The following is a 16,582-nucleotide window of genomic DNA, read 5'->3' as shown; positions in this document are numbered from 1 at the left end:
TACAAGAACTGACCAATTGTTTGTCGGTATTGAGGACGGCCACTGCAAAAGCACGTTGATCCTCGTATTCTGCAGCGTCTACGTACAGCGCTTCCTTGTCCGTACTGAAGGCTTGGAGTGAAGCCTTGGCTCTACTCTCATCTTCGACCTTAATTGAATTCGGGGCTCATGTTCTTGGGTATATTAGCCACCTGCAGCTTTTCCCTGATCGCGCTTGGAAGGGATGTCTTGTCGCCGTGCTGCTTGGTATAACTTATCCCGAGTTTGTCCAGGATATGCTCCTGCCCGTTCGTGTCTTCGCTAGTCATTCGAGTTGCGAGATTTGGTGTGCCTCAATTAACTCTTCAAGCGTGTTGTGGACGCCCAGCTGTAGCAGAAGTTCCCTGCTGGTGCTGTCTGGAAGGCCCAGTGCCATCTTTTGTGCTCTTCTAATGAGGGTGTTGAGTTTGGCATATTCGGCCGCGTACCAGTTGTGGTAGGCGGCCACATAGTTAATGTGGCTAATAACGAAGGAGTGTATGAGTCTGACGACGTTGGCCTCCCTCATACCCTGATGTCTGTTGGTGATTCTTCTGATGAGCCTCATCGTGTTCGTGATCTTAGTCTCCAAATGTCTGACAGTTTCTCCGTTGTTGCCGTTCAATTCTATATATGATGAGTCCGAGCACCTTAATCTGTTTCACCCTGGGTATTTGTTGTCCGTCTTTGGTGCGTATGCAAATTTCTTCGTATGCAGCATGCTGGATGTAAGCCTTGGGGGGTCTTCCCCTAAGCATCGGGCGGTAGAGGAGGAGTTCCGATTTTTCTGGCGGGCAGACGAGACCGGTTCCGACGAGGTACTCCTCCACCACCTCGACCGCGGTCTGTAATCGCTGTTCGATTTCTCCGTCGCTTCCCTCGGACACCCAGATCGTAACGTCGTCCGCGTATATTGTGTGATGCACTCCCTCGATGGCGTTGAGGCGCTCGGGGAGGCCGATCATAATGAGATTAAAGAGCATCGGCGAGATGACCGAGCCTTGCGGGGAGCCGACGCTGCCTATGTTCCTGTCTTGGGATGCGAGTTTGCCCAGCATTAAGGAGACTTTCCTGTTTGTGAGGAAATCCTGAACATAGCTGTACGCTCGGTTTCCTAGATTGAGTGCGGCAATGCTGCGTAGTATGGCTGCGTTGTCGAAGGCTTTCTTGAGGTCTAATCCTAGAATGGCCCTGGTACCTCTTGTCTTGTTGTCGAGTATCTGGTGCTTGATTTGCAACATTGCATCCTGCGTGGAGAGATGAGCTCGAAACCCGAGCATGGTGTCTGGATGCGCTTCCACGTCGTCCAAGTGTGCGTTGATCCGGGTGAGGAAGGCGTGCTCCATCAACTTGCCGACGCACGACGTAAGGGATATTGGTCGAAGGTTGGCCAGATCTCGGAGTTTCCCTGGTTTTGGGATGAGCACCATTTTGCTCTTTTCCACTGGTCGGGGATGCATCCTCGGGTCCTGCAATCGTTAATGTACTTGGTCAATTCGGAGATGGTCTCGTTGTCCAAGTTACGAAGGGTCTCATTAGTTGCGCCGTCCGGTTCCGGGGTCGACTAGCTGTTGAGCTTTTGCAAAGCGGCCAGGATTTCCGCCTCGCCAAAGTCTCTGTGCAGGCGAATTGTGGAGGCTGTTTGACGCGGCATCACTTTAATTCCGGCTGCAGAGTCGAAATTCGGCAGAACAACGTGCGTAGTGTACTGTGTTCTACTTTAGTCTTTAAATTTGTCCTGTTGCTCTTCCTTTCCTCTTTCCTCCCATCCTTCCTATCTTCCATTTCTGTGTTGCTGTCACCTCCCTTCAGAAGAGTAGGCAGGCGTTGCGCCCCTTCCGGTGGCAGTTGCCAGCCTGCTCCTCGGTTTCCCTTTCCTGTTAACTGTGTATATGTGTTCAAAACAAATAATAATAATTTATCACTGGGGCCGCATGTCAGTGACTGTGTGCTTGCAGCCCGCCGTTGTCGCTTGCGTTCGATGCTTCGAGTTTGCTCGGCGACGTGGTCAGCATTACCCGCCTCCCATTGACGCTTGCGATTCTTCAAAATTAAATTGCTTTATATTGTTGGATGATGATAGTGATCTAAAGAAAGGAAAAACGCGCGCAAGACAGGGCTAATTGGAGATCGCAGGGAGAGTTTTTCGTCCTGCAGTGGGCATGAAATAGGTTAATGATGATGATGATGGTGAAAATTAAATGTGGCCGTCAGCTCATACCCCCGCAAACGCGGCCTCCCCATTACGAGGACAGAAGTGAAGTTCCACGCTCGAATGATGAGCGAACGGAGCCAGCTGAGGACGAATACGACGACGACGAACGGGGGCACGAGCGCGGTTACGAAGAAGGCCGCTAATGAGCTAGCTGTGGAAGACGACGACGCATTGCTGATGATGATGGTTTTTTGCACACAGGCGCGGACAGACGCATTTTCGTTTTGTCCAGCCATATAAAGCTTCGCCTTAAAGAGGAAGCTTAATTTAGCTCGGGTGCTCGTATCTCTACATGTAAAAGGAGAATTCGTTTTACTTAGCAGCCACTGCACCACATTTGTCGATGTTTGCTGCATTTGAAAGAAGAACTTAAAATCTAGGACTGTTGGTGTCGAATTTTTGATTTAGGTCGTCAATTCTTTATTAAAAATTGGCAAAACCCGAAATTTTTCAAAGAACGAAACTATGACATTTCTGCAACTCTGTAACTCAGAAATGAAAAATGATATCACAATTGTGTGAGTTGATTGCATCTAATAGTACATCTAAAGCGGACAAAATTGATACGTTACACATGATCGAATCTTAAAAAAATTGGTAATATGGAAATACAGCTTTTGCAGAACCCCTAATATTGTAAACCATGTAACAAATGCACATAATATGTAAAATGACATATCGAATTTGTCCGCTTTGAATGCCCTTTACAGAATTGCGATATCTGTTTTTCATGCAGAGCTATGAATTTGTAAACTTCGTGCTTCTATTTTTTTTTCAGACTGTCGAATATTTGAAAATCTTTTTAACAAAATTCAGGCCCTAAATTGAAATTCCGTTCCCAACAGTCACTAGAATTTAACTGTCTCTCTCAAATACAACAAATTTCATTCAAATCAGTGCAGGGATTATCTCAGAAAAACGTTTTTGGGTTTACATGTATTTGAATAGCCCGCGTCGGAGTTGAGCCCGAGATATACAGGAACTGTGAAGAAAAGTAGAGGGGGGGGGGGGGTGACGCAGCGCTCATCAACAGGAACGCTTGCGGGGCCAGGGTGGTGTGCCGGCCCGTATTGGCCGGTATGTATGTCTCGGTCTCGAAGTAATCGACAGCGTTGCTGATTATTGCTAATTGAGCACTAAAGTCAATAAGGCGCCTTCAAACCACGACACAGTCAAAACGCGCGCTAATGTGAGGGAACGCACCGAATGCCGTTTCCGGATCCGGTTGCGCGCGGCCGCGTCTGCTACATGTTCTTTATTCTATGGCCTAGAGGGAAATCTGGCGCTGCTGCGCTGTGGTATGCATGGGAATGCCGGTATATTGTGGATTCGGATTGGCATCGTTCTCGGAGAGACAGGACACCTTGAAGACGCGCTTGGCAAGTACCGTTCCGTCGGTCACAGTGATTCATTTTCTACTAAAACAGCGCGTAAAAAGCTGTTTTAGCTTTATTATTACGTGAAAACATGTTTTGTTTAACTATGAGAACTTGTTATTGTGTGTACGACTACATGTTACGTAAAAAGTATCAGCGGGCCGCTAAAGTTGGAGGACAGACGACAAGGTTCGCACTCGCTTTGAAACAGTTAGTCGTCTGTTCTTGCTTTTCTTTGCTTGGTCATGCATCGTGGGTGAGTAAAGATGTAATATGCGTGAATGGAAACATTTTATGAAGAGTTTACTTTGAGAGCGCGTTATTTGCGTAGCCACATCCACGTTTTAGACGAAGCCTCTTACAACACCAGCCAACACGAGCCTCGCAGACACATATACCGTCATTCCCATGACGGCACGGTGCCCCCTTAAGACACTCCCATAGACGGTGGCGCCAGATTACCCTCTAGGTCGTATAGTGAGAAACTCTATGATGACATGGCTGCAACAGCATGCCAAAGCGCTGTTGTTCGAGCCGATGCGAGCGCTCTGAGCGCAATAAAATTCACAGTACGTTTATGGTGTAGTCGCTCTCCTTCTTCACGAAGTTCGCGATCTTTAGTGCGGGTATCTTGAAGCGCAAGCGTGAAATTGCAGCGAAAATGCAAGGGCAGGCTCTTTTCGTGCCTGTCGTGATCTAGAAGTTGTTACCAAAAGTTGTGGCGGATACTCGGCTTTGCGCCGTTGAAGTGTGCAGCCTCCTCGACTTTGTTCACGGGTCTGAGCTGCACCTTTTTACCCTAGAAGAGGGGCCCGAGCGTGCGCGGTTGTCCTGGCGGCGAGCGAAGTGGATGGACACCTCCATCGAGCATGCTGCACTTCGAAGCTTGCGGTTCCAGTGCACGCAGAGAACGGCTCTGAGGTGCATGTGACCCGCCAATGGGCGCTCAAACTGGGCGGCGTGCCCGCTTCTACGGTGACAGCGGAAATAGCTCGCAGTGATATGGGCACTCGCGACGGTGCGTCTGTCACAGCGCCCGCGGAGACGACGCTTCAGGTGAGTGGGCCGTCACAAAACTCGGAAGCGTCCGCCGCTAAACTTTCCACACTACCCGCGAGGTCTTGGTGCGTACTAACGTTTGCGCACGGTGAAGCGTTTGTCAGCTGGAGGTCGCACTAGCTGTGCAGGCGTTATTCGCCGTGCAGCCACAGTGGTGTCACTCTGCAACCTTGATCAAGCAGCAGTAGAAATTACGCTTTTCAGCCTTTGCAACGACGTCGTATATTCTTATTTATTTATTAATGCGAATAGCATTCTTTGCCTTCTTGAGCCGTATTGAGCATGTGTACCCATAGATAGATGGATAACTAGGTAGGTAGATAGCTATCTAGCTAGCCAGCCAGCCAGCCAGCCAGCCTCTTACGCCGACCCATTGGCACAAGTTGTCTATTGAACCACTTGGTATGTGCTCCTGGTCGTGACCCATACTGGTCGTTCCATCATTGTCATTCCAGCTCAATGACATATTACTCACGTCATGCCGTCGTCGTCGCGCCTTCTATCCTGACCCAGTGACCCAAGTTGTCTAATAGCTTGGGCTACTAGGTGTGGACTCGTGGTCGTGTTGAATTTTGGGTCTTTGCATCACTGTCATTTCAGCCTTGTCATCTGACACTCGTCATACCGTCGTCCTCATTCCATTGTCGTTATACAGTTATGCACTCACTGTCGCACTGCCACAGTGATGCCGTCATGGTCGTTATTGTCATCATTCCAGCTTTGTGATCCGACTCTCATCATGCTGCCATCGTCACTCTTACTCCAACCCGTTGGCCCAAATCGTCTAATAGCTTGGGCCACTAGGCTTGTGTTTGTGGTCGTGATGCTGTCGTGGTCGTTGCGTCATCATTCTAGTTTTGTCATCTGACTCTCGTCAAGCTGTTGTCATCACGGCATCATCGTCACACGGTCATCGTCCCCTTTGTCGTTTTGTTTTTGCCATAACTTTGGTAATGTCATCCCATTCTCGTCATGCCATTCTCATCATACCAGCTTCCTCATTCCAGCAATGTCAGTCCTTCTGTCATTGTATTGTAATCATGCTTTTGTCATGCACTCGTAATTATGCCACCCTCGTCATGCTGTCATTGTCAGGCTGGCGCTATGATGCCTCCATTGTCAGAATGTCGTAATGCCGTCATGATGGTGGCATCATCATCATCATTCCAGCTTCGTCATCCGATTCTCGTTATGCTGCCATCATCACACCATCATTGTCATTCCATTGTCCTCAAGCTGTTGTCATTGCCATCATCGCCGTAAAGTTGTCATGCATTCTTTGCCATACCGTCCTCAGGCTGCCGTCATCATCTTTGCATCGTCATCACTGCAACTTCGACATCTTAGTCTCATCATGCTGTCGTCTTCATACCATTGTCATCATGCCATTGTTGCCACATTGTTCTTGCACCATTATCATCACTTCAGTATTGCCATCCCATTGTCGTGCCATCGTTGTCGTACCACCTTCATCGCTACATCAACGTCATTCTTTGTTCCTCATTCTATCGCAGTCTCATGCTGTCATCATTCAGTCATGTTTATGCTGCCATTGTTATGCTATCGTCGCCATTGCGTCATCGTCACTCAGACGCTATCATGTATTCATTGTCATACTGTCGTCATCATGCCATCTTAGTCTTGACATCTCTGTCATCACATTGACCTCATGTCATTGTCGTCATGTTGTCGTCGTTATACCATTGTCAAAATCTCAATAATGACATCTCATTGTTGTCATGCCATCATAGGTATAGGCATTTGTCATTAGATTGACATAATTCTTTCTTCGTCATTCAATCATCACCGTGTGGTCGTCACTCCTCCATGCTCTGTGCCACCTGGGCAAGTGAGTGCCTTAGCAAAGTGGGATGATATCAGAGTATGTGGCATATAACCAAAGCAACAAAATCCTCATCATTACCACTGCATGTGTTAAATGATGTAAAGTACAAGCAGCAGAAGAATTCTATACTGACCTGCACAGTACCCAGAGCAGCTGTGCTACCTACATTCGAAGTAGTGATGAACAGGATACAGAGGCTCCTTCTGTAAGTAGTGATGAAGCAAGACATGATCCGAGAAAAAGCGACAGCAGAAGATGGACTAACAGTTGATTTAATCAGTGATGGAGGAGATATCATGCTTGAAAAGCTTGCAGCCCTTTATATGCAGTGCCTCACAATTTCAAGTGCACCAGAGAGCTGTAAGAATACCGCAGTTGGGGTGTAGTGTACAGGGTCTCTGCCATGGCTATGGTAGGTAGATAGTTCGAAACCCACTGCTGGCACCTACCGGAAATAAAAATCTTGGAGGACGCTTAAGCTTCGCCTTTAAGGGGCCCATCACCAGACATTTCGAGCTGACAAGCGCAGCGCATACAATTGTGTCTGCTAAATATTACTTCTCTACGTGCCGCGGAAATATGTGAAATTTCAAACCAAATGCCGTTTGCCCTTCTTGCAGTCGCCGTTCTCCAAGTCGCAGGGTGACATATACATGCTAGTGCGCCTATGTACACGAGTTTGTGCTGTGAAGTCACTCATAGTGACACGTCACCTCGAGAATTATTCAAGGCAACATCTGTTATTTGCATAACCTGTTGCTTGAATAGACAAATTAAAGTTTATAGAAATAATAAAACACACAAACCAAATGTCTGCATGTTTTTGTTTTACTTTGCACTACAACAAGAGAGATGTACTTCTGTTTCAGCTGCTTGTTCCCAAGTTGTGCATTCGCGTACGCAGAGTCCGAAACTAAGTCATTTTCTACCATGTTCCAGCGCTGGATCATGCTCTGTGATCCGCTTGTGTCTGCTTCAGTGTTCGTGTAGCACTAACTTATACTGCTAGTAGGTGTCCTCATGCATAGCGTGCAAAATCATGCGCTGCCCGAAATGAGACAATCACAAAAGCGGCGCACTTACGTCAGCGGAAGTGCGCCGCTGATGGAAGTGAGGAGAAAAAAAATGAAGGCAGGGCCCATGACGTATGCGACATGCGTTTCTCAAGCTCGGGTGTGGGAGAACGCTAAGAACGAATTTCATTTGCGCTTGCTACATGGGGCAAGTGGAGAGAATGCCACTCTTGGCAGTGGCACTCACTTCCTGAAATCATGGGTTCGTGATACTGAAATATTTCTATCTCGGCTTTTAATGAAGCGATATGAAAAATTTTTGTGGCAGAACACTCCCTAGAGGACATTTAACAACTTCCAGCATATAACTGAATATTGATGTGTGGCCTGGTGAGGGGCCTTTTTAGAGTGGAACATGATAGCACTCAAAGATCCCTGACTACTTCTCACGCTTCCCGGCAACTGCAGCTTATGTAACTCTAATGTTTACCGGGAAATGCTGATGGCAAATGCTATGTACAAAGGCGAGCTTTCTGGTAGAAATGTGGCCTCTTGCGTGGACCACGATGTGGCAGAGGCAAACGCCATCTGGAGGTGTTACAAGAAACTGGGCGTGCTGCTTCGTGGCCTTTGAGATTTGCGGGTGCAAATCTTTGAGGCTGTGGCCACTCTATGAATGGTAGAAACGCTGGAAATGGGGTTTGTGTTTTAAGTTTCTGCGTAACATAGTTATGTTTTCTCATATATTCAAATTACCATCCAATGCTATTATGTCTGTAGGTTGTGCGTATGTCGTACTTTATGATTTATATGACGTATCTTACCTTGAGAAATTCAATTATTTCACTAACTCCCTTGCGCTACATGGAGGGCCTGCATTGTTGGGTATGCATAGTTCAAAATTTTTGCTGAAACGATGGTCAATGCGAGGCGCCAATGCTGGATTTTCTGTGTTACGTGGCCCTTAATGCTCTCGCGTTAATATAGGTACTAGTGTTTGGAGTGTATTGCCTGGGGAATGCACCTGACTGCATAATGCCCTACGAGGCACCCAGTTTCTAACTGCAACCTGGACGAGTGGATAAGTTTACTGGCTGTAATGCAGACATGGCTGCCAGAGCTGGAAGAATGCCAACCTTATGGTGATCAGTAAGAAGGGAGACATTAAAAAACTGGATAATTGTTTTCCCATTAGCTTTCTTTCAGTATTGTATAAATATTCATCAGGATAATTTCCAATAAAATCAGGGCAACACTTGACTTCAATCAACCAAGAGAACAGGCTGGCTTTAGGAAGGGATATTCTACAATGGATGACATCCATGTCATCTATTGGGTAACTGAGAAATCTGCAATGTACAATTGACCTCTTTCTGTGGCTTTCATAGATTATGAGAAGGCATTTTATTCAGTTGAGGTATCAGCAGTCATAAAGGCCTTTCTTAACAAGGACTACAGGAAGCTGACATGAAATATATTGGGAAGTATCTACAAAGATTCCACAACTACCGTGGTTCTCCACAAGAAAAGTAGAAAGTTACCTATTAAGAAAGGGGTCAGGGAAGCAGGCACAATCTCTACAACGCTATTCACTGCATGCTTAGAAGTATTCAAGCTATTTGACTGGGGAGGCTTAGGAGTGAGCATCAGCAGTAAATATGTCGGCAATCTTTGGTTTGCAGATGACATTGTCCTGTTCAGTGGCAATGGGACCAGATTACAATGAATGATTGAGGACCTTAACAGAAAAAATGTAAGAGTTTGGCTGATGGTTAATATACACAAGACAATGTTCAGTAGCCTGGCAAGGGAATAAGAATTCAGGATCACCAGTCAGCCTCTAGAGTCTGTCCAGGAGTACGCTTATCTAGGTCAATTACTCACAGGTGACCCTGATCATGAGAAGGAACTCTACAGAGGAATAAAAACGGGTTGGGGTACATATGGCAGGCATTACCAAATCCTGACTGGAAGCTTACTGCTGTCATTGAAAAGAAAAGGGTACAATCATTGCATTCTATTAGTGCTAACATATGGGGCAGAAAGTTGGAGGTCAACAAAGAAGCTTTAGAACAAGTTAAGGACCGAAGGACCTTGCAAAGAGTGATGGAGCAAGAGATGTTAGACGTAATGTTAAGAGGAAGGAAGAGAGCAGTGTGAATGAGAGAGCAAACAGGGATAGCTGATATTCTAGTTGACATTAGGAGAAAGAAATGGAGCTGGGCATGCCATGTAATCCGTAGGGTATATAACTGGTGGACCATAATAGTTATAGAATGGGTGCCAAGGGAAGGGAAGCACAGTCGAGGATGGCATAAAAATAGGTGGGATGATGAAAAAATTCTCAGGCGCAAGTTGGAATCAGCTAGTCCAAGACAAGGTAATTGTAGATCGGAGGGAGAGGCCTTTGTCCTGCAGCGGACATAAAAATAGGCGGATGGTGATGATGATTGTGTTAAATTAACGTAACTTCAGGAATATGATTTGTTGCTACATTTCTCGATTGCTATTCTCATTGCCATCGACAGTCATTGTAAGATGAGTTCTGGCGTAATTTTTTTATTTGTTTAAAGTCGAAACCGCTAGTGGCCAAGATAGCTGTTGCACTATTACAGAAAAGAAACAAAACCAAAAATTGCTAACAAAGCTGTCTCAAAGAATGATTACAAAGACGGCGCCGAATAAAACAACACACGAAGAAGGGGGACACGAGACAGCACGTAGGCGCGTGTGATCTTCGTGTGTTGTTTTATTCGGCGCCGTCTTTGTAATCATGCTTAACCAACTAGCCCACCAACACATGCTCAGTTGTCTCAAAGAAACAAGGATTGATACAGAATCACCATTGAAAAACATAACCATACAGGAGCATACTGATGAATCAGTGTTAACAAGTGACGCGGACATAGTAGTAAAGCTGAAATGAGACACTGAAAAAAAAAAAGAAGACAGGAGAACGAGAACAATTAAAAGGCAACAACCTTACCTGTATCCCCTGTCGCCAATTCATGCATTTAATTCTAGACATTAATGCATTCACAGTGCCCACATTTTTTATTTATTTATTTATTTATTTGAACCTCAAGGGTCCCTGGATGGACATTACATGAGGGGTGGGCGCAAGAACGGCGGTTAAAAATGAATGTTAGATGAGAATCATGACGATGACATGGCTTCCTCGATGGCAGTCTTGAAATGGACTGGATCAGGGATTAGTGCTAAGTCACAGGGAAGGTCATTCCAGTCGCGAGCTGTGTGGACAAAAAATGATTTCTGAAATGTAGTTGTTCGGGAACGATGCGGGATGACGCTGTTTGGATGGCCTGTGCGGGGTGTTCGACGTACTGGTAGGATGAGGTTGCTGTCATGGGGCGAGCAATGGAAAAACCTGTGATAAAGGCAGAGACGTGAAATTCGGCGGTGGGAAGCGAGAGAAGGAAGTTTTAGTTGCAACTTCAAGGCAGATATGCTAGTGTATCGCGAGTAGTTTGAAAGAATAAAGCGAGTGGCACGATTCTGAACAGATTCAAAGGCTGAGATAAGGTTAGACTGATGGGGGTCAAATATTGCGCAAGCGTATTCAATTTTAGGTCGTACAAATGTTTTATAAGCTAGTAATTTTAAGGAAGAAGGTGTCATGTGCAGGTTACGTTGGAGATACCCAACTGCTCGATTAGATGAATTTATTTTGTGGTTAATGTAGCAAGACCATGTTATGTCACTAGCAAGGTTAATGCCAAGATACTTAAAAGAGTTAGTGGAAATAATGGCAGTATCGTTAATTTTATAAGTAGGCGGAGTATAATTTCGGCGGCGGTGAAAAGAAATTTGTACGGTCTTTGTAGTATTTAGGGACATTAGCCACTTAGTGCACCACTGCTGTATGTTATCCAGGTCATTTTGGAGGATGTAAGCATCCTCGGCGTTAGTTATGGGGCGGTAGAGTACGCAATCATCCGCGAAAAGGCGGATACTAGATGTTACTGTGGAAGGCAAGTCGTTAATGTATATTAGAAAGAGCAAAGGGCCAAGAACTGTGCCTTGAGGTACTCCTGAAAGAACGTGTGAGTAGGATGATGAGAAGCCATTCTAGACATTAATGCATTCACAGTGCCCACATTTACTGCCTCACTAGGCAGCTGATTCCATTCAGCAACTGTTGGCAGAAAAAACTGTGTTTAAACATAACCTTTTCCAAAAATGTGCAGGTTCCATGCATTATGGAAATCAGTGTAACTGAAGCTTTCTGTGCGGTTTACGTTTGTTGACGGTATTTGACGGTGATGTTGATGGCATACAACAGTCGTGATGTCATCTTAAATGTTACCTTGCCTGCAGCACTTGCGTTTGTCTACATAGTACACAGAGAGATGTGCCATTCATCCACTCATTCTTTACTGAAGAGAGCCCAAATGAGTAATGCTTTCTGACGATGCATTTTCTTTCTTCCGTGTCATGTTAGATGAATTGCCACGCGCGAAGAGGGGTAAGGTTAATTACCCATTTCCTGACTGCTTCGGTATGGGATCTGGTTGTATGCATTCCCACAATCTCCCTCTGTCTACTCCCCCTCTAACATTATTCATACCTGCTCCCTGAACTGTTGTTGCTGTTAAGCGTGAGCACAGAGGCAAGCACGGCAGCTCCTGCAATGCTCTTGTGGGGGGTCATGCCTAATTACAGCACCTAGATGGCATTATTGCTTCCCCCAGGGAGCTGCAGAAGGCATTTTGTTTTGCCCCCAGGGCGTGTCAGAGGGCATCACCGAAATGTTGTTGACATTGCTTATCTCGTCTCCAGCTTCTATCTATGCCCCTTCTGAACTTGCACGTTAGTCGAAAAGTAGGGCTGCAGTTTCTGCAGTGCTTTTAAGGGGGGTCACAGGGAATTACAGCTGTCAAGAAGCCAATGTGTCAACACCTATGGAGCTCCAGAGGACATGCCACGCAATGGAAAAGTTGTACACGTTCTGAACTAACCCCCCCCCTGTGCAGCGTGCAAGGAAACAGCAGCAGCAGCAGTGCAAAAGTCAAAGGAAGAAACAAAGAAAGCTTTGCTTTAAAAGAATTTGTGCAGCATCTTGCATTTTGTTCATGTGCATTTGCTATCAATAGGGCTGATGTATTTGTTAATGCCTAGGCCAGTGTAACCATTTACAACCTTAAAAACATCTTCAGTATGTTGATGTTTCTTAGTGGTTAAGGTTGGTAAACTGTTTAAATGATACAACTCTGTTATGAATGAACAAGGGTCATAGTGATCGAAGATAAAGTGCCCTTTCTGAACACTTTCTAATGCTTTAGTGTTTGTGTCCACGGATGCCATACCACGTCGACCCACCGTGTTTGCTAGCTGCTATGGCATTGCACTTCTGACCTCAAGGTCAAGGGATCGATCCCAGCCACAGCAGCCTCATTGTGATGGGAGTAAAATGCAATAATGCTCGTACAATTGGATTTAGGTGCATGTTAAAGAAGTTCGGATCGTCAAAATTAATCCCAAGTCCCTGAAACAGCTACGGCATGCCTCATAATCAGATTATCTCAGTGTACTGCAGTTAGTGTTTAATTAGAGCCTTATAGGCAGCAAGTTTCACTGATGACATGCAATGTCTTAAATTTCTTTGCAGAAACTGCAGCTTCTTTTTTTATGCCTTGCTGAGTATGTCCTTTACATGTGTATTTCAGGATAGGTTAGAACTTATTACGTCTAAATATTGGTAGTCATAAATTTCAAGAGGCACATTGTTGATGCAATATGAATGTTGAAGTGTAAGCTACTGTCGTGTGTACACGTTCCTCGGGGTTTAAGACAATCGCTAGTTAACAAACCATAAAGAAACTTCAGCAAAACAGTCACTAGGTTCTCTTTGGTCTTCTGAATGGGTCATTTCTGCAAACACAATACAGTAGTCTGCAAGGAAATGACAGTGCACCAATGAGTGTGAAGCAGTCAAGTCACTGATAAATACTGGGAAAAGGAGAGATCCGATAATGAACCCTTGTGACACACCAGAAAAAATGCAATTTAGATGCGACTTGCAGTTGTACACATACTGCGTGCAATTACCTAGTTAGGTATTAGCTGAACCACACTACAATTTTCTTATTATTGAGGAGGAATTTCAGTTTGTGCAAAAGTTTGGGATTTGACACACAATCAAATGCTTTTTGCAAAATTCAGGGAAATTATATCTGTCTGTCCCAATTTGCCCACTATTTCACCTAACATGTAAACAGTGTGTAAAAGCTAGAAGCTGTGCAACATTGGACAAACCACACCTAAACCCATCTAAATTCGTGCAAAAGAAAATATATTCTTTTTAGGAGGACAGTTCTTATCACCAGCCTATTTGTGTCCACTGCAGGATGAAGGCCTCTTCTAGTGATCTTCAATTACCCCTGTCTTGTGTCAGCCTATTCTTCCTTATGCCAATGCCTTGATACCATGCAGATCTACAAGTGATGTTCCTTTGTCAACAATGTAGAAAAAAAGGTGTGCTTTGCAACCTTTGAAGCCTACTTTCACAGTGAAACAGCTGTGCACTGAAATTGGGTTCTTTCAAAAATCGACCTGAGTGACTAGCTATGCAGAAAGGATTGTTATCCCGGAAAGGTGTGTCTACAACTTCTGCTGTTAGAATGGAAACTGAATAACTACAACATACAATAGGTGACAGTGCCAAAAGTGTTGGCATGACATGTGCCACTTCAAGTCAGTGTGGATTGCGGAGCATGCAGAAGATGACGTAACAGGAACTTCTTCAGTGTCTTGTTAGGAATGGCCGTACGGCGGTGGCGACGTGCCAGCTTTCAGCCCGCTGCGCGTGTTCCAACCCCCCCAGACGAGGCGCCTTCTGAGAACTACGGATGACAGGCGGCCACGTGGCGCGGGCGGCTCTGGAATGTGGTGCGCCGCCGCGCCACCCGGGACGGCGCAAAGTTCTACGAGGCCCTCGGTCGACGACACCGCGGGCTATACCGAGAGTTCTACAAAGCCCTCGAACGCGTTAGCCTTTGTGTGTGTAGGCTCGAACGTGTTAGCCTTTGTGTGTGTGGACTGTACTGCGGGGCGGCGGCAAGTTTACCATGATTGGACGCACATTCCCGACCATTCGTGCTCCGTCCACGCCGAACGATGACATCGAACTATGACGTCAAGCGGAGGCTTATAAGCAGCGTTTGCCGACTGCTAGGGTGTGCTCGTGCTCGTGTCGTGCTCGTCGTAAGGAGCCGAGTGCTCGATGTTATGCCAAAATGTAGTAGTGAGCTGTTTGCTCGAATGCTGTTTTGCTGAATGTTAATCTTGCGGGCTCCATATGGGAGTCGCGCTAGACTGCCAATGTACCTCATGTTATAAAATGTAAATGCTGCCATTAAATCCTGCGCGCCTAGTACTGTGGCCCCAAGTTTCTCCGATCGTCCTACAAGTACGACCGCTCCAACTCCGACGACTCCGACAACTGAATGGCAGCGGAGGGATCCGACTACAGCTCCTAGATCGGCCTACGACTCGGGAGACAACAACGGCAGCTGACGGACGTTGGCACATGGTGACCGACCGGCATCCTGATCAAGTTGGAGGCGACTTGGGCGACCACCTCTTGCAACTGACCGGATACGGCGGGGAAGGACTGGTGATATGGTGCTGCTTCAGTGGGTAAGCGTTTGGTTTTGGCTGTAAGATTTACCAGGCTTCAATTTCCCTGTGTTTTTGGATTTGATTCGCTGGGGATCTTTTACTTGTATTTTGATTTGCATGGGTATCGCAACAAGTATTGTGTGACAGCAGAACCAAAGCTTAAAGTAGCGACCATGGTCCTAATGTGTTTGACGAGAGCTGACCTGTTGTGGTTGTGTGAGGAGATCGAGGTAAACGTAGAGGAGGACTTGACGGAAGCAGAAATTCGTAAGGCAATTCTAGAAAGCAACAATGATTCAAAATTCATAGAACAAATGGGCAAACGAATTCTAAGCAAAAAGCGGGAACAGGAAGCAATTAGCCAGGAACAGGAAGAATTTAAGCAAGAACAGGAAGAAGCTAGGCAGGAACTGAAAAGCATTTCACAGGAAAAAGGCCTAACAGAAGTAAGAAGGCAGTACATTGAGGCATTGAACATAAAGATTGAAGGTTTCGAGCAGTTAATCGAACAAAGTCAACAGCGGCTTGAAAAATCTGTAGGCTGGACGCAGCGAAAGTGGCAGGATGTCGACAGCAGATTTCAGTCGAAAGCCGAGAGTAGTAGTACCTGTGAGAATAGCAGCACATTCATAAGTGAACTCGAAGTGCTAGCAGCTAGCGATGCCTTAGTGGCAGCAGAGGCCGTTAACGGCCAGAGTGAGAGCGACGAGGTGCTGTGCCAACAGAGGACTGTAGAGACAGCTAGGCCAGCTGCGAACAAATTGGCACAGTTACCGCGTGTGTGCGTCGCATCTCATGGTATCAAGGTCGTTAGCGAGGTACAGGGTACTGTTGACTTGACAGACGCGAGCACCCATGTCGAGTCAGATATGCGTGCAGAAGAGAAGTGCCAGCTGGACGGTGCAGTTGAGAGTAGTTCTCGGGATGGCGAGCTCCGTAGCTCACGAGAGAACAACTGCATTGTCCAGGGATCGGTGCGGCTCTCCGCCAGTCTAGGTAGCCTAGAGAGGGATGATTCAGTTATTAATCATTCGAACTGTGCGCGTGAGACAGCGATCGATACCGACGGGCTGTGTGCCGATGCACAGCGTGCGCTGGGCAATGTAGTAGAGGGCAGTTCGCAAGAGTGCGAGTTGTCTAACTCGAGTAAAGCCTGCTGCATTGTGCCAGAGTCGGTTGAGCTGTCCGCCAGTCGAGGCAGAGATAATGTTGATTTAAATGAAAATCAATCAGACTGTGCGGGTAAGAGACCGATCTGGGCCGACGAGATGTGTAACGGCCAGCACGAGGCACGAGATGACGGCATGAAAGAGAGTTCAAGGAGCAAGCGCCGCAGAAAGAAGCGCCGAAAAGATCGGAATGCGGTGGCTAATGTAGCGAAGCCAAAGACGGCGACAAGCGCGAGAAGGCAGGG

General features: G+C 46.3%; 1 protein-coding gene across 2 annotated transcripts in view; it reads left to right on the top strand.

Moving 5' to 3' along the window:
* Positions 1–4,062: 4,062 nt before the first annotated feature.
* The window catches only part of LOC135899455 (piggyBac transposable element-derived protein 4-like), a 47,494-nt gene continuing 34,974 nt past the window's right edge, over positions 4,063–16,582 (top strand). The window contains exon 1 of one of the 2 annotated variants that reach the window (XM_065428711.2): positions 4,063–4,665. In XM_065428711.2, coding sequence (XP_065284783.1) covers positions 4,612–4,665 — 54 coding nt within the window. In that variant the 5' untranslated portion in view covers positions 4,063–4,611. The remainder of the gene's footprint in view (positions 4,666–16,582) is intronic. The other variant, XM_065428710.2, reaches the window with a different exon arrangement.

Source organism: Dermacentor albipictus, chromosome 6 (genome assembly GCF_038994185.2).
Source record: "Dermacentor albipictus isolate Rhodes 1998 colony chromosome 6, USDA_Dalb.pri_finalv2, whole genome shotgun sequence".
Lineage (NCBI taxonomy): Eukaryota > Metazoa > Arthropoda > Arachnida > Ixodida > Ixodidae > Dermacentor > Dermacentor albipictus.
This window is presented reverse-complemented; position numbering and strand designations above follow the sequence as displayed.